The 23,642-nt window shown below is 40.1% G+C and overlaps 2 protein-coding genes and 2 long non-coding RNA genes across 4 annotated transcripts; 1 reads left to right on the top strand and 3 right to left on the bottom strand.

Moving 5' to 3' along the window:
- Window positions 1–3,574: 3,574 nt before the first annotated feature.
- Window positions 3,575–5,341, top strand: LOC136432720 (uncharacterized). Its single transcript, XR_010755564.1, has 3 exons — window positions 3,575–3,795; window positions 4,398–4,520; window positions 5,172–5,341. It is a non-coding gene; the product is annotated as an uncharacterized lncRNA (long non-coding RNA).
- Window positions 5,342–6,916: 1,575 nt separating this feature from the next.
- On the bottom strand, window positions 6,917–8,459 carry LOC136432719 (uncharacterized). The gene is made up of 3 exons (XR_010755563.1): window positions 8,304–8,459; window positions 7,582–7,676; window positions 6,917–7,181 (listed from the first exon to the last, which is right to left on the bottom strand). It is a non-coding gene; the product is annotated as an uncharacterized lncRNA (long non-coding RNA).
- Window positions 8,460–8,563: 104 nt separating this feature from the next.
- LOC136434187 (serine-rich 25 kDa antigen protein-like) lies at window positions 8,564–9,099 on the bottom strand. Its single transcript, XM_066426953.1, has 2 exons — window positions 8,625–9,099; window positions 8,564–8,583 (listed from the first exon to the last, which is right to left on the bottom strand). Exons 1-2 carry the CDS (start codon window positions 9,097–9,099, stop codon window positions 8,564–8,566), a joined length of 495 nt encoding a protein of 164 aa, XP_066283050.1.
- A 1,732-nt stretch (window positions 9,100–10,831) lies between these two features.
- Window positions 10,832–21,142, bottom strand: LOC136432717 (inositol-tetrakisphosphate 1-kinase-like). Its single transcript, XM_066424187.1, has 12 exons — window positions 20,907–21,142; window positions 18,709–18,877; window positions 17,895–17,919; window positions 17,173–17,298; window positions 16,620–16,737; window positions 16,134–16,232; window positions 15,969–16,009; window positions 15,241–15,336; window positions 14,901–14,967; window positions 14,500–14,567; window positions 13,748–13,919; window positions 10,832–13,397 (listed from the first exon to the last, which is right to left on the bottom strand). The coding sequence occupies exons 2-12, from the start codon at window positions 18,855–18,857 to the stop codon at window positions 12,898–12,900; spliced, it is 1,461 nt and encodes a 486-aa protein (XP_066280284.1). The 5' UTR covers window positions 18,858–18,877; window positions 20,907–21,142; the 3' UTR covers window positions 10,832–12,897.
- Window positions 21,143–23,642: the final 2,500 nt, after the last annotated feature.

The raw sequence follows: 23,642 nt of genomic DNA, 5'->3' as shown, positions 1-23,642 counted from the left end.
AATCTATGACAAATATCATCAATTAGTGTATCACATGGTTTTTCATAAAAACACAATTCTAGCATTTCAAGTATAGTACTAAAAGCTCTTAAAGGCAATTCAGGGATCAGAAATCTAATACGATGTAAGGATGTAAATCAAGTCTTAGTAAACGAAATGACAACATTAACAGCACAATCATGCATTAAAACCATTGATACCATCGGGAGTTCCCCGGTATCTCTACGGCACTGGAAGTGGTGCCCGCCCGCCCAGGGAGACTAGCGTGCACGGGGGTGGTTTTACGGACTTGGCTTGATTAGGTCGCTCCCTATGGGGAGGCGATAACTTGATATGCCAGCCAAAAAGACGGGCCAAAAGGTCAAAATAGCAGACTGGGCCCGTAGAGACTGCCGACCATGCTACTATAAACCAAACAGCAGCCAGCGTATAAACAATCATTGAATTCAAATAAATTCAAATTTTCATATTCAATTTTTTTGAAAAATTAGAAATAATGTCACGTAGATATTATTTTGTAATTCAAAATTATTATAAATATTATTTAAAACGCTCTCGGTGACGTGGAATCGACTCTATTGGTGTGGTAATATTTGTGATAGAATCTGCGGCGTATGCCGTGGGTATTCCCCCAAGAGCAATGATATTGCAATAACTAAAGGAAGGCGCCTCTCTTCCGGTGTCTATATAAGACATGAATCACATCAACAAGATGACCACGAGATGCTTATCATTTACGCATGCATGACCGAAAAACGTCAGCCGGTAAACTAGAGAAGAAACGTTTGACAGGTTTGTTTATCTCTGGCGTTTTGTACGTCAAACGAGTGACCTGTGAAAAGATGATTTCTCATTGCTGGGCCTGTCAAAGACCCTTCAGGGAGGCACACCCCAGGCTACTAGTTTTTCAGGTTTCAATTCGCCGCTGAACTTCATCTAGTGACCGTCTAGATCTCTTTCATGAAATAATTCTTCTATCGTCATGCGAAGTTTTATGCGTCTGCAAAATTCCATATAGAGTAGCAGGTGCGTCTAAGTTTAACGGTCGCGAAAGCATTGGGGTACTCTATTCTCCTAGAAGAAGTTAAGCTCTGACTTGTTTTGGCCGTCATTTTGTAGTTTTGTCTGTCTTTCTTCAATACAATATGTACAATGTACCCTGAAAAATTAACCAAAAATGAAAGGCCGACAAAACGCCTAAAAAGACGTCAAAATTCTAACCAGAGCCTAACTTCTGCTTATTAGACCCCGAGTCTCTTCTGTCCTTTCCGCAAATTTTTGCGGAGAGGACAGAAGAGACCTGGGAGCTATGATAGGTTTGGATACCAGGCTACCTTACTTCTGCTTGGAGGGTACTGGCCGGGTGCTCAGCCAAGGCCCCCTAGCCCAACCTGCCACCTTCCGGTACCATCGTCAGTATAATGAAGGAAACATGTTTATTTACTGTAGCCAAAGAAGGTGCCCGGTCAAATCCAAGAATAGAACAAACGCAATCGGCGAGGACATGGCGAACGGAAACGCTCCAGTACGTCACATGTTGCGTTCTGAGATCACTTCAGAAGTGGCACGGTCCTACCGTTGTTAACGAAACATGGTGAATTACCTTAACAATAGGCGACTCTTCCACGAAACAAGGAAGTGAATTATTCACGCCGTACGTATACGTAAGAATTCTAACGGCTGGTGACGAACTACAGAAACGGGCATGTTAGCCCCCTCATATCCGCACCTAAACTCTTATAGGCAGCGCCCCTTCACATGGTGTTTGAGTGATTCTAAGGAACAAATCTAGTAAGCAAGAACTACACAAGAGCAGAAGGACGCCCTGTGAAAATGAAAGCTCCTGTCATGTTTGCCGCGTTTGTACTTAACATGGTGGCCTCGAGTCTCGGTCAGGCCGAAACAACAGGTAAGTCACGCTATGTGAACTCTGGAACTTACTAGCGCACATATACCTTGTAGCTGTTACATTGTTTTGAATCGTACGTTTTCCTTCTATTTCACTGATCCTCTACTGATCTTTGTTTAGCATTGAAAGACCGGCGCCCCTATTGAAGGATTGGAGCAATGATCTGAATCTACCCTTTATTATACAGTACAGTATCTAGCGATATTCAGAGAGTGCGAAAGCAGCGTCACTGTGCCATGTGAAAACGAGCGATTTGTTTACAAATCAAATCGGCTATGTATTGGTTATTGTAAAGGACTAGTTCAACACAAAATGTACTGGTTGTCTTTTGGCCATTCAGTATAAACAAACAAAGGTAAACGTTTGAAATGTAATAGAATTACTAGAATATGTTCAAACGGTTCATCTATTATTCAATGGAAGGATTAGGCATAATTCTACTAATACGGCGTCAACGCAAATACTTGTTACAAAGTTAAAAGGGCCCCTCTTTTTGTTACAGGAAATCCAGTGGACCATTTCCTGCCGATCCGAGAGTCGACGTTCCCAACACTTGAACCTACAGTCATTCAGATTAGCCCCAATTCTTCGTCTAAAGAGAAAATAGACGAATGTGCAAAAGCTTGTCTGAATTCCGGCACTTGCGCGGCGTTCAGGTGGCCGGGTGGAGTCGATTTTTCTCAAGTTTCACAAAATATATATTCCTGCAATCTGTACAATGGAGTCGAAACGCCCCATCATTAATGTGTACATTATCATTAAGAAAACACCATTGGATTTGCCAGTTGCAACCACACCGGCACCCACACAACTGGACCTTGGGCTTTTGGCGGGAGTTGTCATAGCAATATTCGTCGCTGGAGTCATCCTGGGGGTACTGGGAAGCAAGCTGGAGTGGTGTCGTTCTAAGGCGACGGGAAATAGAACTCTGAGGCAAGGTAAGTTGGAAGATGAAGGAAAATCCTCTTTGATTTGATGATGCCTAATTGTGAAACTATTACGCGCTCAATGGCTAATTATTGAATGGTGATGCCTCCATGGATACCGATCATTGGCACACACACTACGCAAACAGACACAATACATACACACATACATACATACACACACACACACACACATGTACACACACACACATACACACTCACACTCACACACACACACTCACACTCACATACATACACACACACATACACACACACATACACAAACACACACACCGTGTGACACACACACACACACATACATACACGCGCACACACACACACACACACACACAAACACACACGCATACACACACAAACACAGACACGCAGACACACACACATACACAAACATATGTACACACACACACATAATACACACATACACACACATACACACGTAAACAAACATAATTACACATGCACAATCATATACATACACATACCCCGTGTGAACACACACATGCACACATACGCATTTGCATACGGAAACATAAGATACACCCAGATGACCCCGCGGGGGGCAAAGTAGGGGGGGGGAGGAGGTCCCAGGCTAAGGCGGGCAGGCCTCCAGCCTGGCGCGAAACGACTCAACGGTGAGAGCCGTCACACCCGCGCGCGCCAGGCAGGGCGTTCCACTGGGGATGGTGCGGGGGAACACCATATACAGTTAAGTATTAGGTAAAAAGACAAACATGTATTCCTAACCACTGCCCCAATTTTACCGAAGAAGCAGTCTTTGGTGCGGAGGATGAAACTCCACGGCCGCCGGCGGGCTTCCACGACAACAGGGCACAACCGGAAACGGAAGTGTGTCATACGACGTTCCAAATGAAACTATTTCTCGTGCTACCTCATCTAGAAGTTACCACTTCTACGATTATCCAGGCTCGGGGCACAGTGGTTAGTCTGATTCAGTAGCAATGTCGGACGTTTATCCCACGTTTATTTGTGTCATTATATATCTGCACTAATATATTAGACACAAAGCGGGCTTATAAAGTTCACATTCAATTTGGGCATGACTTTCATCACGGGTACTGTAAGAAAAAAAAACACTTTGTTTCCATTCGTCTTTCATCCCTTTCCTTTTAGTCTTTTTTCTTCCGAATTCAAGCTTCAACATGTGCTATAAGTTGTCTAACCTCATAATTAAATTTATCCTAGACCATGCAAGAACATTTACGACGCCCAATCTCAATAATGTTTTGTACAACTGTATATCTGGAGTGTGCATACCTGTGTATCTCGGGGATTCCTGCATTGTTAATCAATTTAAATGCGTTCTGATGTGGCGGGTAACCTGTAGAATCAAGAGAGTTGGCGTTTAATGTTACCGTGTCGATTTCAATTTCATCTTGAGGGGGACATACCTAAAACACTTTTTTTTCAAAATACACTGATCATCTATTAATACTGTTTTGTTTGTTTGTTTGTTTGTTTGTTTGTTTGTTTGTTTGTTTGTTTGTTTGAAAAATAACAAAGTTAACGTTTCCTCCTTTAAGCTGAAAATGTCAATGGCAGAGGGTATGACTATAATGCAGACACACCGCTGACCGCTGTCAGGGAAGACTTGGACCCAACCGGAAACGGAAATGACGGCTACGAGGTCCCTGTGGGTCACCATAGTGAGTCCAAAAAAAGTTTTAAATCGGTTTACAACACAGAAAATATACGATCCGGTAAATATGGCATTTTAAGGGAGAGAAAGGAGGTCAAAAATTGCGCTGCATGCAATATCTGTGATATATAACCTACACATTTTACAGATATCATTATCCATATATATATATCGATGTTATGATATCAATACATATCTGTGGTAATATTGTAATCAGGAAAGTTCTTTGTGCGTAGTCCTTTTTGTCTACGCCAATGTCTTTCACTCCCATAGTTCATCCGGTGCCCTTAGTAAGGTTTATATATTAAGCATCTCAGGCCTACATTATTCCACCACCCCACCACCCCCAGGTTTTTGTTACGCACGAGTCGGCACGACCTTTCTTTCTTCTTTGTAAGAAAAAAACGTGGAGCTGGGAAAACGTTGCGATTTAGCCTTCCAACATCTGCTTTTAATTTGAGATTGATAAAAGTGCTACGTGAGCTCTCTTTATCTGCTTCTTACGTACAATCTGTCACAAAGTGTCACTAATCCATTTTTGAGACCGGTTTATTTTGTCGACGCCTCATGAGATTCAGGATGTGTATTTTGTTGTCATGTGCATATGTTTGCGCACATGCTTGTTATATTTTGTTGACAAAACGCTGTTCTTTTATAGCTGCAGATGTCGGTGGAATGGGGTATGTAAACGCCACAGTGACCGGAAATGATGACTTCATTGTTACCGATGAGTATCTCGAACTGTAAATACCCTGACAAGTCCAATTCAAGTATCAAGAAGATCTAAATTTTGTGTAGAGTTTGTTTTCACAGAAAGAAAGTCACCTAACATGATTCTTTTGTGTGAAAGATAAACGAAAATTGTGTTTCTGGGCGTGCATTTGCTAACTATCATACTTTTAATTTATTTATTTAACTATCTCATTATCTTATTTATTGTTGTTGAACAACTATTGCTTGCTTGCTTGCTTGCTTGCTTATGTCGAGACTGGACGGTCTCGAGTCGTGATGGCAGTCCATGTGGTTCTATCCCTCATCGCTTGGAGCAGACTATCAACTTCAAGGCCAGTGTCTTTCTTCAGGGTGTCAATGTATGTTGCTGCGGGTCTTCCAGGCCTCCTTTTCCCATGCCTGGGAGTCCAGAGAACCAGGTCAGCCACTTCTTCTTTGCTTCTGAGGCAGTGTCCAGCGAACTTTAACCTCCTTGTCCTGATCTTGTCAGACAGTTTTGGTAGTCCAGCATACAGGTCCTTGTTGGTAATGTGTTGTGACCAGTGGATGTTTAGTGCTGATCTCAGGAGCCTCGTGTAGCATCCATCCAGCTGCTTTTCTAGCTTGGAAGTGATTGTCCACGCCTCACAACCATACAAGAGGACTGCTTCAACCGTCGAGAGGAAAAGCCTCACTTTCAGCTTGCGAGAGAGGTTTGATCTCCAAACCTTCTTCAGCTTGTTACAAGCCTGCCAGGCTGCTGCTTTTCTATTGTTATCCCGAATGTATGGATGACCTTTAGTATCATAGATGTTTATGTCATGGCAAATTGGCGTTTGTATGTACGTAAGTTTGTTTATTAATATTGTTTTTCTGAAAGATCTCCATTAGTGCCAGTACATGAAACATACTTAACTAATAGTCCTGGAGTCATAATTATAACAAACATATTTCATTACTAAACCAATTGACACACATATCTACACTTACAATAACACTAGAGTACCTGCAACAACATTGATAGAAAAAATGATAATGGAGCTCAGAGGTCGGAGTAAAAAATATATACATGTATATACAAGTATTAAATCACATATAAAGTTAATAGTATTAACAGGAATGACTCTTGATAAATTATATCGTTCCTCATGTGTATACTACCTCATGTGCTATAGACTATTTTATACCTTAGTTGAATCAAACTTAAATGAATTTCAATGTTAAGAAATTGATTTCATCATATTATTATGATTAATTTACATAGACTCATTTGTCTCAGTTTGCTTTAATGCTGGTATTTGCAGGTTTGAATTGCATGTGTTATCCTTCTTTTAATATCAATCATTGATCTATACCGTGTTTGATATTTGACTAGTACAATACAGTAACTCTCATATCTCAGTTCTGATTTATAGTTATTTTTCATGTTTATTTGTGTGTTGCGATGGTCCATTGGAGGTAAAAGGCTATAGCGTTCAACCAATCATGAAGAATTTACAGACACAGAAAATTAGAAGCAAGTATGAGAATTTGGTAGCATTAACGTTGCTGCATAATGGTAACTGTTTTTGAAGTGGTCGATGTAAAAAAATGAAGTTCTACATTATATTACATATTCCTTCTGTACACTGATACAGTAGTCTACATAGTGGAAGGAAACAAACAGAAAGCACATGACAATGTTCTGTTCAATATCATTTGATCAAGCTTTATTTTCATGATACAAATTTCTTCTATTGATTATAAACATGTACACTCAATCATAAATAGTGATCTTTCGCTTGTCATGTGATACAATATAAAAGTTTCTTCACAATCTTTATAAAAATACAATACTTTACTAGTCTTTTCCTTCTCTCTCTTGTCTGAAAATCATACAATATAAAAGTTTCTAATATAGTTCATCATCAAAATAGAAGTCTTCAAAGTAGAAGTCTTCCAAGCTGGAGCGTCTTTTCTGAAAGAAAAGAAGAAATGATTAAAGCACTAGTAGTAAGTGTTTACAGATTTATTTTTGTCACAGCAAAGTTTTACTTTTAGAATAATGACAATTCTGATCCATGTGTGTTGATGCATTTGTGAATGTATGTATGTGTGTGTGTGTGTGTATGTATATGTGTGTGTATGTGTGTGTGTCTGTGTATGTCTGTCTCTGTGTGTGTATGTATGTGTGCGTGTGTTTGTGTGAGTGTGTGTGTGTGTGTGTATGTGTGTGTGTGTGTGTGTGTGTGTGTGTGTGTGTGTGTGTGTGTGTGTGTGTGAAAACACGTCCTGATTCTTCTTAAATGACATGCCCAAATTAAAACAATATGTCGGTATATCAAATGGATAAAGAAATAAAAACCAGTGTTACTGACCAGTTCCTCATCCGTGACGTCTGGCCTGACGCAGCAGCGGAAGAACCTCTTAACCTTCCTCCACCACTTCACCTTCCTGGAACCTCTCTTCTTCCCTACAAGTCGTACAGTAATATTGGTTTTCAATCAATGTACAGACTGCATCTTCTGGCGGAAGTGACGCCATCGCCAGCACTGACTTACCTTAAGCTAGTAAGCAAGCTGCATCATCACACAATATACAATCTATAGATACTTTGAATAAGACCTCGGACCTGCACTGAGGGTTGTGTGATATTGATTTTGAATCAGTAGATATGATTTGCATTTTTATCACACTTTTTATTGTCAGAAATAAATGTCACCCAACCATTAGCTGCTGGAGTCCATTTGTACCATATGTAGCAATTTTCCCCATGACACATTGTATTGTGGAAAATCACCAGTCAACACGGTACGTTTGTTCTGTTTATAACGGGTGTGCTCAAAACGAATTCAAATCTATGATTGGACTGATTCATGATGTTTTCTCACCATAATTACTTTCTATTCATCACCTTCCAGCAAAAGCAAATCGGTAAATCAGCATCGTGTACTAGTACTACTTTGCGGACAGGGTGTGGAAAATAGCTGACCGGGTCGTCTGAAGTGTGTTAGTTGCACCATATGTATAACCGTGGTACTAAACGTAATTCAATCAGTTGGGGGTGAACTTGGAAATGAGTAGAAATTGTTGTCCTTACCTTTACCGTAATCTGATCCAGCTGAAGAGAGACTCGACAGGTCCGCGTCAGCACAGCTAGTCTCCTTCTCATCACGGCTGTCCTCCTTCTCGTCACAGGCTGCATCCTTGTCGCTGTTGATCTCCTCCGGGTCGTCGTTGCTGGACTCCTCCGGGCGGCTGGACTCCTCCTGGTTGACGTTGCTGGACTCCTCCGGGTCGTCGTCGCTGGGCTCCTCCGGGTTGACGCGGCTGGACTCCCCCGGGTCGTCGTTGCTGGACTCATCCGGGCGGCTGGACTCCTCCTGGTTGACGCGGCTGGACTCCCCCGGGTCGTCGTTGCTGGACTCATCCGGGCGGCTGGGCTCCTCCTGGTTGACGCGCCTGGACTCCCCCGGGTCGTCGTTGCTGGACTCCTCCGGGTTGACGCGGCTGGACTCCCCCGGGTCGTCGTTGCTGGACTCATCCGGGCGGCTGGACTCCTCCGGGTCGTCGTTGCTGGACTCATCCGGGCGGCTGGACTCCTCCGGGTCGTCGTTGCTGGACTCCTCGTCGCAGGTGTCATCCTCCTCGTCGCTGCTGGTGTCGGACTCATCACTGCTGCTGGCGCCATACTTACCTTTGGTGCTCAGTGGCTCCTCCTTCCTGTTGTGTGAAGAACTGCAGACGGCTTCCGTTGGTCTCTCCATAGCAGGCAGCCGCCTTGCCCGGTTCTGAAGCTTCAGAAGGGCCTCGCGCCGGTGTCTATCTGAGACAGTCTTACCGGCCGGAGATGGTTCAGAGGCGGCTGCTACTGATGGTTCCATGGGCAGTGACATGTTTGAATAAGCGTCCGACTCAAAAATTCAGAATGTAGAACAGTAGAACACAGAGACAGCGAGAGCTGTTCGGACGAACGTCCTTCCACGGTGAGGGTCTCTCGTGGAATGAAGCAAACACGAAGGTTGCCAGGGATAACCACCCAGAATAGAACAGATGACGGTTTAGAACCACGTTCGTACGTTCGAAATGCCCCCCTCCCCCATCATCTGCGCTTCCCCATCAAGCCGTACAAAGAATAAATAACAATTCAACAACGAAAAATATAACACAACGCAAAAGATACATTATCTAGTACAATATCTACAATAAACTAAGAATCATTAACGCCTTTTCATTGAGTAGTGACAGGCCAAGTTGTTAAATTGAAACAGGAGATAACATTACAACGGGCCCGTAACGTCGGAGTCCGACGTCACTTTAGATGAACCCAGGCCCTCAATGTTTTAGTTATCAGTGTCATTCCAACACACACAGCTACAGACGACGATTTTGACTGTAACGTAGAGTGGAGTACGTATACACTATCCCGGGTACTTGTAAGAAGGCTTGGTACTTTACTTTGTCATGGCTAGAAACGGCGATCTTCAGGGTCATTGGCGAGTGCACAAGGTCACATTCGAATAGCTAGCAACATTTCCTTTTATTTTTTGTACCTAGAAAGAAAACAAATATCAAATCAATGACGATACAACTAGTACTAGTGTTCACCGATACAAATGCCGAGCACCTTGTGTTTTGTCCAGATCATCAGTTTTTAGTCACACAGTTGTTGGAATCAGAAGATGACAAAGTTGGCGTATTGGCAGCCATCTTGTGACAATCGTGTTACAAGTCATCGCCGTAGATTCCACTGATCATCAATTCATTATGTTGATACCTACGGGCCTTTCTCCGCATAAAAGAGACTAAATGTGTTTCGAAAAATAAACATTGACTTCATTTTTTGACTAACGTTAGTTTCGTCGGACTTTTTTTAAGTTTGGGACGTCTGCTTAAAAAAAACCCTAACGAATTGCCGTCTAGTAACTTCAGATTTACAATATGTTTAGAAACACAACACCCTACATGAGATATGAATGCAGTGGCAGTCTTTCCACGTTCATACCCGCACCTCGTTGATTTTAATTTCGCCACTATGAGCAAATCTTTGACTGAAATGTCATCACATTTTGGCAACAGGGATGGCCAATGAACCAAACATCCTACGCCAGGTGTGATTTACCGTCTGGGACACGATTCAAATTCTCACTGACTTCAATTAACTTCGCTTGTAACAGTTAACTATAACGTCAGCTGCTAAGATAAAATTGGCCGTGGTCCTAACGTTATGGTGCAGTTGATCATTTCCATCCGTTGTTATATCAATCATGAATGCACTAGTACTGGTTTGTAATAGCCAGACCCAATATTGATAGGTAACGTTACCAACACGATTAATACCTAGCCTCTTTAAAAAAATTCAAGTGTAACAAAACATACATGAATTACTGGTGGTCAAAGAGTGACGTGCTCTTTTGTCAAAATCTGCAGTTATGTTTTCTTCTGTAAAAGAGGACTACTTTCAGTTTTACTTATCAATGATCAACATTATTAGATTCAACGATGAACCCTCAGCAAGACCAGCCACTCAAAACGACGAAACGTCACTGTTTTGAAGATGCTGATAGAATCTACCACAGTGAAGTGAAATCTTACCTCTTGAAAATATAACAAATGACTGAATCAACATTGATGTTATTGATGCTGTATTTCTTATTTGATGTGAAATTAGTATAACAATTTTGATTTTTCATTTTGTACTAATCTGTCATACAGGTACTTCAACACACAAGCACAACACAATATAAATGTCTTACCTGTTTAACATTACACAAACCCATTAGTAAAATGACATAACTGCACAATACTTTTTGGACCTACCCTCATGAGATAGGAATGTTCAAGTAACATTTGGTATTTTCAAATTAATTTTCAATCATATCAATTTCATTTAACATCAGCTTTCATTCCATAGATAAGAAAAATGTAGAAGTTTTGATAAAATATTTTCTTGAGAAGTTTCTCTTTTGGGGGGGGTCAAAAGAAGTACATGTAAACAACCCATTCAAGACACATGGCAATACCGTTCAATAATATGGGGGGGGGGGGGGTGCCAGAAAGCCTGTTTCCCTCCACCATTCCAATTCTATATTGATATTTTTTATCAAATGAAAAATGTCTAACCTAACGTAACCTAAGACGAAAACACAAACATATACTTCACAATTCACAGGCTACACATGTTAATATTTCAATACTCTTCGTTCCATTTTCTGAAGTATTACAGAACATCAATAACATTGCTGCTGGATTGATGACAATTACTGAACTGGCAAATCAAGCATCTTCACTTTTTGATCAGTTATGCCAAATAATAACGAAAGTGAGCATTTTTGTGGTTGTCTTTTCTGGACTTGCCAGCTGAAAGCCTGTTTAGCAGCAAGTTGGCACAAATTGGTACTTTGTTAACAACATTAGTTCACAATCTTCTTCTACAAATACACTGACTATAGTCCAAAATATTTGTTTCTTTATGTTTATAACATTGAGATTGTTGAGCAAGTTGAGAACATACATACACCAGGCAATGGTGGTCAACAGGGATGTGCCTATAGACTATCATCTGCAATATTTCATCATGAAACATTATTTGTAGTCTGTGATACAAATATTTTACCTTAAAAGTGAAATTCCGATACTTTTCAGTCGATTCCAGGATTTTGCTATGGTTTCTGTTGTACATTAATGTAACAACAAATAAACATATATCAAAGCTAATATAACCCATTTTCAAACATTATAAATCTTATACTGGTACAAAAAAACCTTGTGATGCATGAAAAAAAAAAAAATTGAAGATAAACAAAACTGGTCTTTGTTTTGTCCAATGTAATTGTTACTTGTGTACAAAGACTAACAATTTGAAACTGAATCACAACATGGATACATCTACAGTAACTACTAGCCAGCTAGCTTCAAAATTACTTTCAGCTAAGCTATTGCTTGTTTACAAACACTAGTACTATTATGTGAAATATCACAAGTTTACAAACAATATAGTATTCTGATGTCACTGTCCCTGGCCAACAACATGTACAACTTTTCATGGGGCACATTTGGAACTAAAACCAAGGACAGCCTATATGTATATTAGATGCCAAGTTGTAGTTAGCTAGCTTACAGTATCTTTGAAAATTTAATTTCCAAATAACTTGGGGCAGTGGGTACTGTTTATTAGCTATCAGTTGGTCACTTTACCCTATTTCATACAATTATCTTACAAAAAAAATCATCAGGTACATTATCCGATGACATTTATAATAATTTATGACAAAGTGAATAGATGGTTCAAACATTACTATATTTAGACTATGTTTAATATAACCAAAAAATAAGCATCATCTTTATGCTTACTATTTGGTTTGTAACTTCAATGCTTAAAATTGATATTGTCATCCTCATTGTCATTGGTCAACTGAGATGTATACATGTATGTTCTGCCACCTGATTAGCCAGGTACATTTGTAATAGGACACTTGATTGGCTAATCTCTACTGATTTCTGATGGGCTTAGTGCTGCTTTCTGATTGGTCAGCAAGGAAATTATGAGATTGTAACATGTTTGGATAAAAGTAAATAGAGCTTCAAAGGTCTGTAATCAAAAGTAGGACATTCTTCCACATGCAATTAAGTGGCTGTAATCACAAAACAAATAGATTTCAGTCTTGCACAATCTGCTATGCATCTTTTACATCCTAAACTTTGGCTAATCGTACAAACCCTAGTTTCTCCCCATTGGTCAACTGTTTACAACACTGGTCCTCATCGGCACTTGTTGTCACGCATGCAGGGCCATTCCCATTGGCCAGTCCTCCTAAGTACACCTCCTGTCCCTTGCCAAATTCGGTATAGGGTACATCCTTCCTACTTACAATTTCTGTCAACCCTACACCATCAATCCTCGGAGGAGCCAATGTTTCCCCATTGGTCATTTTTGAAGAGTCAAAACCTGACCCATTGTTATAGTCCGTCCCATTGGTCAGCATGATAAGACTGCTGTTGGCACTCTCTGTCCTTACTGTCATACTGTCTTTGTTTGGTCCTACTGAATCTGGTACAGACACTTTCGCTCTGTTCGGTTGGCAGTAGCATGTGCTGGCATTGACTGCGGCCCTTGATACGCCACAGTGCTGAGACAAAAGCGATTGCAGGTGGTCCGCCACTACCGAGAAAGGGTCTGATACCCCGTCATAACCTACAGGTAGAACGAACACTTTGTTTAGTCAACATCTAACATCAATTTTGTATCAATCTTATATCTACTTTTTCTGTGTTTTAAACACATAGATTACTGTAGGCATACTTAGATCTGCATAGAGCAATTGGTATTGAAAATTACTTTAAAACTCATAATAGGACAAAAATTGTGTTGGTAACAACCATAGTCAAGTAGACAACACTTTCATCATGGTTTGGTATCAAGATCCAAACACTGGTTCAATGGCAGTTGAATATTGAATATCATATCAAGATATCACTTAAACTTAATGGTCAGGGACCAATCACTAAAGATAATGGGAACAAACAGAGTAGCGGTGGACTGACTTGGGAATGCGTTGATGTCGATGATAGCGTGCCGACTGGTCCTGTTCTCCACGATAATGTCCACGCCGAACAGCGTGATGCCCAGCTGCTGCCGTAACTTGGTCAACACGTGCTCGAACTTTTCTCGGCAGAGAGGGAGGGACGGGCAAGACACTTTGTCCCTACTGTCCAACTGTGGATTAGGAATGAACAGGTGTTGGCACAGTATCACATAGACACATGTTGGCAGTACCATAGTAGACATGCTCTAAACAATGCCTGGAGTTAGTTGTGCAAAGGTTAGGTGTGACAGGTCGTGCCATGTGATTCAACAGCAGCTTGCCTGTGAAGCTGGTGTGTTGTGCCAAAGGGTGGTTTTACTGGCTATACAATACGGATAATTTTGAACTTGATAAAAAATTATATGTACATGTAACTGACAATTTCACAGATGAATAAACCAAGAACCAGCCCATCATTGTCAAAGGTCTGCGGACCCATTGTGCATTACTTCTCCACAAAATATATACCGTAGATTGTATTTTATCTTCATTGTACATCATCCTATAACATCAAGAATCATAACTGTAACAGGATTAAGCAGTTTCCAATTTGTCCGACAATTTGTACTATGTAAGCTATTTGTAATACATTGTAAGATACTATGGCAAATCTTTCATGCCATTCTAGTCTCTGTTGCAGGGGGCGTATCAATGCATGGAAAAACACTTCAACTTGAGTCTTGAGGAAACGTGTACAAATGTACTCTATACCTGATTGAGGAATGAAGATGACCCAGCCTTGGAAACATCATGGCTGTTGAAGTAGATTGTGCTTTGATCTAAAACACAATTTTCAAACAGTCAGGACATGACAAAAACAATACTATAACAATAAAAAACATGTACAGGTATACTGTGTGTGGTATGTATAACATTACCTGCAAGTGAAATAAAGCTTTGTTGTTTCGTTTACAATAACAATGCATCTAAAGTATATGTAAACACAATGATATGCTACATCACCATACACACCTTCACAATTTACAACAGTCACATTTTTATAAGACAATGCAACTACATGCATGTTTAGAATAGATGTATCACAATGTCTGAGATGTTACATTGTCTGTACAGGTAGTCCCAAATGTCTCAGGGTACATTAAGGAACTCACCGCCTGCTGAGAAGTTCTTGAGAGATGGCCTCTCCACAACAAAATAAGACTCACCCACTACAAACACCTGTGTATGGGAACAAACATCTTAACCATGCACAGTAAACAAATGCCTGAGTGTGCGACCTCTATCATTGTACATGAACATTCTACCAATCACATTTATCTATTTGTCCATGTGATATCACACTTAATAAAAAATGATAAAATAATTATAATTGTATAAAAATAAATAGTGTCTCAACCGAATGAGTTAATTTTTCAGTGGCTCAGGCATCTGAGGGCTCCCTTCAGTGTATGTATGAAATTTGTGCACTATTAAAACTTGGAGAAAACTTACCTTGTGAAGGACTGCATTGTGGTTGACAAAGTTCTGAGCCACACATGGTGGACTGAGAAGGTCCTTCAACCCGTCAGCATTGAAAATGATGGCCATCTGCAAGTAAAGGGATACCTCTATGTGAACACATCGCAGTCTGTCCTAGGACAAATGGCGATCGCAATCTGTCCTAGGACAATCGCCGATTGTCCTGAATCGCCATCTTTACTGTGACATAGACATAGAGTCAGCTTACATTTAGTCACAATATTGAATTTTTTCAATACCATAGCAGCAGAACGTATAGCCTATTCATTACTACATTCTTTAACTTGGAAATCTTTAAAATCAGTAAATCCAAATGTATATACATCTATAGGTAAATTTACCTAGAGCCATTCTATCCTTTTGCCTGCTTTTGTCACCAACCAGTTTATGGCTTTAATAAAGTAGCCTTAGAATTACATGTACACTGTAAGCACTAAGTTTTCCAGCATTTACGCCTACATGTATATATATGGAACTAAATGTTAGAAATTATTGCTTTGTTTTTCACACATTGACTAATTCTGCACATTTTTCCTTTAAGTTCTGCAAATTTTACTTTAATAAGTTGTTAAGGTAGAAGGATAGAAAGGTTTGAATTAACATTTTGGTATTCTCCTATCATATTGACCATACAAAATGTCATGAGGTACAGTGAGAATCACTGAGATAGATATTTCAATTAGGGAAACTGGAATCATTACCTCATGTGAAGCTGATCCTTGAGCTACAGATCTCTTGCACACTGTAACCAACAAAAAATTAAGTCATTAAAGACATTAGGGTATGATAATCATGATGCATACAACAAATGATGAATGAATAAACTTGTCAGTTACATACATGTAGTCTCAAAAAGTCATGCATACCAAATGGAAAGTGGACACCACCATCCTGTAGTAGGTGCAAGATTTCTGCTCTGTCTGCTGTTTGGATCTCCACAAACTCTGGCATGAAAATGTCTTCACCTGAAAGGCATCCACATGGAGTATTGCACATTGTGTATACATTCCAACTACAGTTTTCCCTTAGTTCCTATGTCTCTAAAGCTGTTTCCAAGAAGTATCTATGAATAAGAAACAAATCAAATTTTCAACGGCTGTATCCACTTTTCTCTGTTTGTTTTCTATTTTGTTGCAGAACTGGGAAACTATCTAAGAGGGTATACATGTTTTTCTTGCTTGTTTGACACAGTCAGTGACAAGTGTACAATGTCTTTAACTGTCAGTATTGTTACTTTATCAAAAACCTAAAAGGCAAAGCTTTAGGAGAGATGACATGCTCCTTTGGCTTCTTGGAACACAACCAAGACACTTCTTCATGTAAGTTAGTGACATTGATAGTAATGTCCTTACCCTTGTCCTTGGGAATACACTCCTGTATGATATGGTAGGCCGTCCAACGGTCCATGAGACTCTTAACAGAACTGAGAGGGTCCACAACCAGTACTTCAGGATGGGAACTCAGGTAGTCCTAAAACACAATATCGACAACACTGGACTCCAGGAGGCATTTCACAAACAAGACACAAGCTTGGGAAAGGACTGCATAGGAATATAGTGTGGTTGTGCTGAAGAAGTGAAAGTGCAGAAGTGAGAACTCAAAGCCTTGGGAGGAGGAAGTGAGTCTTCACCCCAGAGGTGTGGCCAAAAATTTGTAGTACCTAGCTGTTACACAATAGGACCATCTACACAAATACATTGTCACTGAGGAGTAAATTACAATAGGTATTAATACTTCTGTACCTATATTTTTGCTAAATTTTGCAACATGCAATCAGTGTAGCTTCTACAACAGATCGTACCAGACTAATTATAAGTATAACCTACTAGGCAAGTAGACTTTCCATACTAAACAAAATGTAGCAGTACAAGGTCTATCACAGAAGAAGCTGACAGGTGCAACTACCTCCACCTGCTGCAGCTGTCCCTGTGCGCGCGTGTCGCCCTCCTGCGCCTTGATGATGACATCTGTCAGCTTGTGCAGGATGGCGTGGAAGGGACCCTGGGCTGCCAGCGGGCGGGAACTGTCAATCTGGGCAGAAAAACAACAACTGTTAATTGCCTTTCAATACAGCATCCTGTAACATCAGGACAATACAAAACTCACTTTTCTGGTTTCTTCACGGAATAAGTTGACTTAAGCCTACCCCATTACATAGTGTCAATCATGCAGTGAAATTGTTCTCTAATGAACATGTTTGACAGAAGGGGACTTTTCATGAGCTGCGCACCTGTCAAACATGTTTGCTGAGTTTTACTAGTTTGATTTGTGTTCAATCTCGTTTTTGACACGGAAATCCATTCTTTCAAATCTTTGTTTACACCTTGTGCGTGTGCATTTCATAAATGAGCATGCCTAGTATGGGTTGCTTTTGCGCTAACCATACATGTCGGAAATGCTTAACAAATGTGTTGAAAAGTGGTAAAAAATGTCAGTCACAAGAAGAAATTTTGGCACCAAAAAGTTACATAATGCTGTTTCCACTCACAATTCATTTGTGTACATGTCTATCTTGAGAAAGAATTAGTCCTTTTACAGACAGCAGTTAACCTTCTACATGCAGTGCAAAATCATAAAATTATACACATTTTCAGGGAAGAAAAAAAAAAGATTAAATTCAAACTCACCAGGACCAGCTCCATGCCTCTGCACCTGGTATAAAAAGAAGCAAATACAATTGGTAAACCAAAATCTATTATGTAGACTTCTTTCATATTGTAACACAAATGTATAACATTTCTAAACACAGTATTCATACATCACTTAGCATGGCATGTACACCTTGTATTGTGGGCCTTAATTCAATAAAATGAACCTGTATCACTCAGGAATGCCTTCTACATGATTCTAAAGGTTTTATCCACAATACAGGGAGTGTCTCAAACAATGATTATTCCCACAAACAGTACAGCATTCTCATGCATCAACAGGTAAACGTTTCTTCTGACCTAAATCTGTTCAAACCAAATTACATGCATTAGGCGTGGACAGCAAGGCCTACTTGTTGACATGGTTTCAGAATACCTCCTGTTCAAGACCTAACAATGTGTTGCACTTAGGAGATAATATAGGAAGGGTATAAAAAATGTCAACTTCAAATTCAATTGCAAAACCTTCATCTGCAACTAGTGCGAGTAAACCCCTTGGCTTCTCCAAAATTGAGTATAATTTTTGCTGGCATTTCAAGTAAGAAAAAAATGTATGGAAATTAAATTAGATTGTATAGTCTCTAATCATAAATTATCCCATTTTAAACCAGAACTCATATCCATATACATGTATCTGAGAACGGAAACATGTATGAAGAACAAAGGACTAGGGTAGGGGAAAGATGTTCCAAAAAAACTGCTATGTGTCAGTATAATGATATCTTTCCTTAGAACCTTGCAATTGCCAGAAACTATGTCCTTTTTAAAACTCAGCACCCCATGTTGTACTCACCTACAGTACTGAGAAAACGTGTGAATTGAGAAGGTTTTCTTCTTTTTCTCGCTCAGCCAGCAGCCGACCCGCCATGATGACGTCGCACCCTCCCCGAGCGACGCCGCGTGTCCCTGAGTACCGACCGCCTTCCTGCTGTCTCCATCCATTCTGCTGACAATATTCTACCCTGTGAAAATTAGTGGGAAGAAATGTAATCTCAAATACAAACAGCCAATCAACTTCCTAGCAACAGTTCCTTTCTTGGGAGCAACGTAATCTTTCATAAAAACACCAGTCTTCAAACTACATATAGTATATGAGAGAAAACAATAACAGTGAATCAGGTGAACATTTTAACACTCACACAGTGATGATTTGATTTTGAACAAGTTAATGGGTCCCCCTAAAAAATCTGTGCGGGATCTGTAGTGCTAAAAATGTGACATCATTCAAGGACAAAGAGGTGGAAAAATACAGGAACCCACGGTTTACACAACATGAAAACACATGGGTCGTTTGTGTTCCATGGTTTCTAGGGCTCTGGCATTTCTTACTAGGTTCCAAAATGATCGGGTAGATGGATGTACACAGAGGAACCAGGTGCCAGTGTCAGTTACATCTTTTGTACTACAAGAACAAAGGCCATAAAAATAAGGACTGCCCTTTGTCACTTGAACATTAAAGAGGAACAACAACAACTGCTTTTGATTTGTTCTGAGGGGATCATTGCAGAGGTTCTAAAGGGTGTCAAATAGACATGTTATTGAGGGTTAACACTACCTGATAGATATTTTGTATTACTGATCTGTATGTCAGGGTAAGTCAGACTACCTTTCTGAATGTTTATTTTATCAGATATATAACAAATTCCTTTGATTTTATCTTTAGTACTATTGTGTTTAAAACAATAGTAATTGCAATTTCTTTTTTCCTTTAATGTTTGAATAAAATCCAAAGGAAATCATTTTTGTCTGGTGTAAAATTTTAGGTAGATCATACCCCCCATGCATTTGTTATCAAATCGAAAGTTGTCAGTGCATAAGTGACACAGCGATTTGCCATTCAAATGCGAATATTAATCAATATGCAAATGCATTGTCAGGTACTTGAATGTGCTTGTATGTCATGATGTATCCACATGTATGTGATTACAACTTTTCTAAGGTAACTAGCAGAGTAGAGTACCATGAAGACTAATATTTTCTAGGACTAGAAATAGTTTCACAAGACAATGGTAGATAAATTGGTCACTCCTAAACATATTCAAAGAATGTAATCTATTTAGACAAAGGATTAAGGTCTGTGACCATTGACCCAATTCACAGATAGCAATGGTGTAAGCTGCATCCATATCATGGGAATTACATCAATAATAATTAGAACTCTTGATTGAGAAAATGAACCACAAACATAATGTTTGTGTGCTCATAAAACCACATAACACTGTCTGACAAACTCTATGCATATAACAACATAGGTACGTAATGTAATTCAATACCTTGCCTGTAGGGACCTGACATAACTTTCTGCTGACAAAGGTTTGAGGAATGCTGAGAAAACAATACTACACAGGAAGATGAACCTTCAGCTTTTCTCAGTACTGGTTATTGCTGCTGTATCATATGCAAATGTTGGTGCCCAAACTCACCATGCAAAGAAAGGCATTTTTATTATACATAATTCAAGATGTGTACATCTAACTGAAACATGCTGGTACAGTACAGTGTATTTCAGTGCTAAAAACTCAACTAAAAGGAAAAGTACCAAATAAGCTTTACAAGGTTTTGTAACCTTTTACCGGAGTAACACCACCAAATATACTAATCTAGTGACAATTTCAGATGATTAGAAATCATTTAGAGTCAGGGAATTTGGACAAATCAAAATCAATACACACCTATACAAACAAATATAAAATCATCGATTTGATGAGGTGACAGTACTGATCGGTTCTGTTACAAAGATCAAACTATCGAACAATAATCCGAACTTTGTGCTTTTTATCAGTTTAACATTTATGGTCCCATGGGTCCGATGAGCTTACGTTGTTTAATTTAATGACGCAGGATAACGGTAATACGGGCAGAGAACAAGGCAGAAGCTGTCTTTTCTTGCCCAAAAAGTTGACACAGTAGCTATTTTACTGTGTGCTGTGTGCAAACATATCTAACCTAGAAAATTCTACAACAAAGGGGGAGGGGGGCGGTGAACATTACCTGCAAGGTCCACGTGATCTTCACGCACACACTGGGCCTCCCACCAGCCGGCTGTTTTTCCTCGCTTCTCAGGTCTGCATGAGAGTCTGACGTGATGTAGGCGGGTTTTTTTTTTATGTTGAACGTTCCCAGCTAGTTTTGCCCCATGATAAATCCCGTCTCTAAGGACAAATCGTCAACGCGCTGTGAAACTCGTACAAACATTTTGGTCCCGCAGGTATTCTATCCCAGCAAGCGCTGCGACTGGAACATACTAATATTCTTCGGGGGGCATAGGTTGGTCATTGAGAAAATATCGAGAAGGTTAGAAAATTAAATCAAAGAGGTTCCTCTACAGCTTCTGGATGTTCCTCTGCTGATAACTTTATCACGACGATTAAGATTCAACCAAGGGCGCCAGGTTTTCTTGAGAAACAACCAAAAGCAGGAAAATGACATATATTCAAAGGGACGGGAAAATCTGCATAATCTCAATATTGTACAAGCAGATCTTTCAGTTGGCAAACGGCCTGTTGCAATGGACGGATGGATAGTGTTTCTGCTCATGCATGAATACTTTATTGCCAACTGAGAGATAACGTTGGGTAACATAAATTCGGGATTTTTCCGATAATGGTTGACTGAAATCAATCTAGCAGAACAATAAACCATCCTTTTTTTCTATAATTCTGTCAGTATCATGTACTATCTCTGCACTAATCATATATATGGTAGATTTTGTCTCTAGTCGTGCTGACACCATAATATTTCAACTTGAAACTACCGTCCGCCGCACGCACAATGACGGTGCTGTCGGACAGGGGGGCACATTAATTCGGGAGAGAAGATTCGTCTTGAATATCTTACCGCTAATCACATTTTATACAGCAGCTATTCGTTCCATCCTTGGCTTGAGGAGAGTGCTATGGATATAGATGTGTCCAAGTAAAAAAAATACACGAAAAAAAGGCCGTACCGCACACATCAGGCCAGTTCGGGAACAACCCGTGTGTTGAGTCGGTAGAACTTCACTCAAAGTCGGCCCATCGTCATCATCGGGCAACGTGTAACGTTACATTATTCATGGCAAGTTAGCTGGATGCCGTAGCAATGGTAATACTACTATGTCCATGTGTTCCTTGTTGTGTTAGGAGCAAACTTTGAGGAAAATATCTTCCTCAGTCCACTATCACACGCAGCATTTAGACAAAAAAGTGTTCCTCACAAACCTTTGTCGTCTGCTTGACAACAGGATTCTTGTTAACAATATGGCGGCGGGAAAATACACGTGCCGTAGGTTGTAGCAACAGAGAGGAGTTTTGATGATTGATCACACTTAGAATCCGGTTGCAGGTTAGCAAAAGAGATTGTAATAAGTTGTCTTGTAAATAATTGTGTTTAGCAGGAAGCGGATGTGACATTTTTCTTATAAACCAGCCGACAACCATGTTGTGTAATTCTCCCACGAAGCCCTCAGACTGTTCCAATAAGGGACGGAGAGGTTTTGACATCGTCGCCTTGCTTATCGAAGCTTTTCAGACAGTGTTCTGAATACGTAAGTCTGTCAGGTTTGCATTTCTAGCGGTATTACTTATGTTGCATCTAGCACATATCCCTATATACCCCGTTTTCGAAAAATCGCGAATTTAAGTACCCCGCGAATTTATGTTACCCAACGTTATGTTCGGAGATTGAAATCTGCAATTGTTCTTAGTTGTATTGTTACCTCTAAAAAGGAGGTTCACCTCCGACGGGGTAACTGTTTCTCACACTGAGGCTACGTTTATTGAAGTGTGTTCGCACCTTATGATAACTAAAGATCCTTTTGATGGATTTGTCAAGGTACGTTGGCAGCTTTTGAGGTCCCGATGATACATGGCGATTTGTGGCAACGTAGCGTTATAGACTACATCCCCATCCTGAAAGTAATAGCTTTATATAGCTGTGTAATGGTCAGCTCGCTGCCAGGGGCTAATAACTGGCTACTCTCGAAATATAATCATCTAGTTGCATCATAGTTTTTGGGGCCGGCAATGTTTATTGCATATTCTAAGATAGACATGAAACTTTTAGTTGTTTTTTATTAACCGTAGGATTTTGATGGTGAGTCTGGAAATATTCTGGATAGCAAAATAGTCACTTTTTTACCAGTTTTAACGCATGTAAGCGTTACAGAAAAATGTGCGGAACAGTGGTTAGTTTCATGTATCAGAAAGTGTTGTCTATAGTGCTAGATACCATCCTCACACTGGCTAACAGAGCTGTCCTTGGTGCTGAACGCCATCCACCCTGGTTAATCGTTCTGTCCCTGAAATACCCCTCTCCCTAAGAAAAAAGGTAATATCTCCGATATTCACTCTTTGATTTCATTTCTCATGATGGTAGAACAGTCAACGAAGGAACAAAGCTACTTTTGAGAAACATGTTGCAATGCTCACCCCAGTTTTGGTGGTGGTGTTGGGCTTCTGCATGAGCGGACAGATCTACAGAGAAAGGCGATGCTTCCGATATCCACTCATTGAACTGTGTGACTAACAGTGATGATCTGTACAGTGCAAAACACAGGATGCTCGGCCATTGTATTGGTGAACACTAATTGTACCATCATTGATTTGATATTTTTGTATTTTCCGTTGGGGGTAAAAGAAATAAAAGTGAATGTAACGTTAACGTTAGCTATTCGAACGTGACCTTGCGCACTCACCAATGACACTGAAGATCGCCGTTTCGATCGAGCCATGACAAAGTAGAGTACCA

This window comes from Branchiostoma lanceolatum, chromosome 4, assembly GCF_035083965.1.
Source record: "Branchiostoma lanceolatum isolate klBraLanc5 chromosome 4, klBraLanc5.hap2, whole genome shotgun sequence".
NCBI lineage: Eukaryota > Metazoa > Chordata > Leptocardii > Amphioxiformes > Branchiostomatidae > Branchiostoma > Branchiostoma lanceolatum.
The sequence above is the reverse complement of the archived record's forward strand: the minus strand, read 5'-3'. Positions and strand labels throughout refer to the sequence as shown.

Bases quoted from the DNA above. Each gene is read 5' to 3' on its own strand.
- LOC136432717 (XM_066424187.1), bottom strand. From the start codon at position 18,857: ATGGATGGAGACAGCAGGAAGGCGGTCGGTACTCAGGGACACGCGGCG. The intron at 15,337-15,968 runs GTAATGATTCCA...CTTTACTTGCAG, and splicing joins AAGGATCAGCTTCACATGAG to ATGGCCATCATTTTCAATGC. The intron at 14,568-14,900 runs GTGAGTTCCTTA...ATTGTGTTTTAG, and splicing joins CAAGAACTTCTCAGCAGGCG to ATCAAAGCACAATCTACTTC.
- LOC136434187 (XM_066426953.1), bottom strand. From the start codon at position 9,099: ATGTCACTGCCCATGGAACCATCAGTAGCAGCCGCCTCTGAACCATCT. The intron at 8,584-8,624 runs GCAACGACGACC...GTCAACCAGGAG, and splicing joins CAGCCGCCCGGATGAGTCCA to GAGTCCAGCCGCCCGGATGA.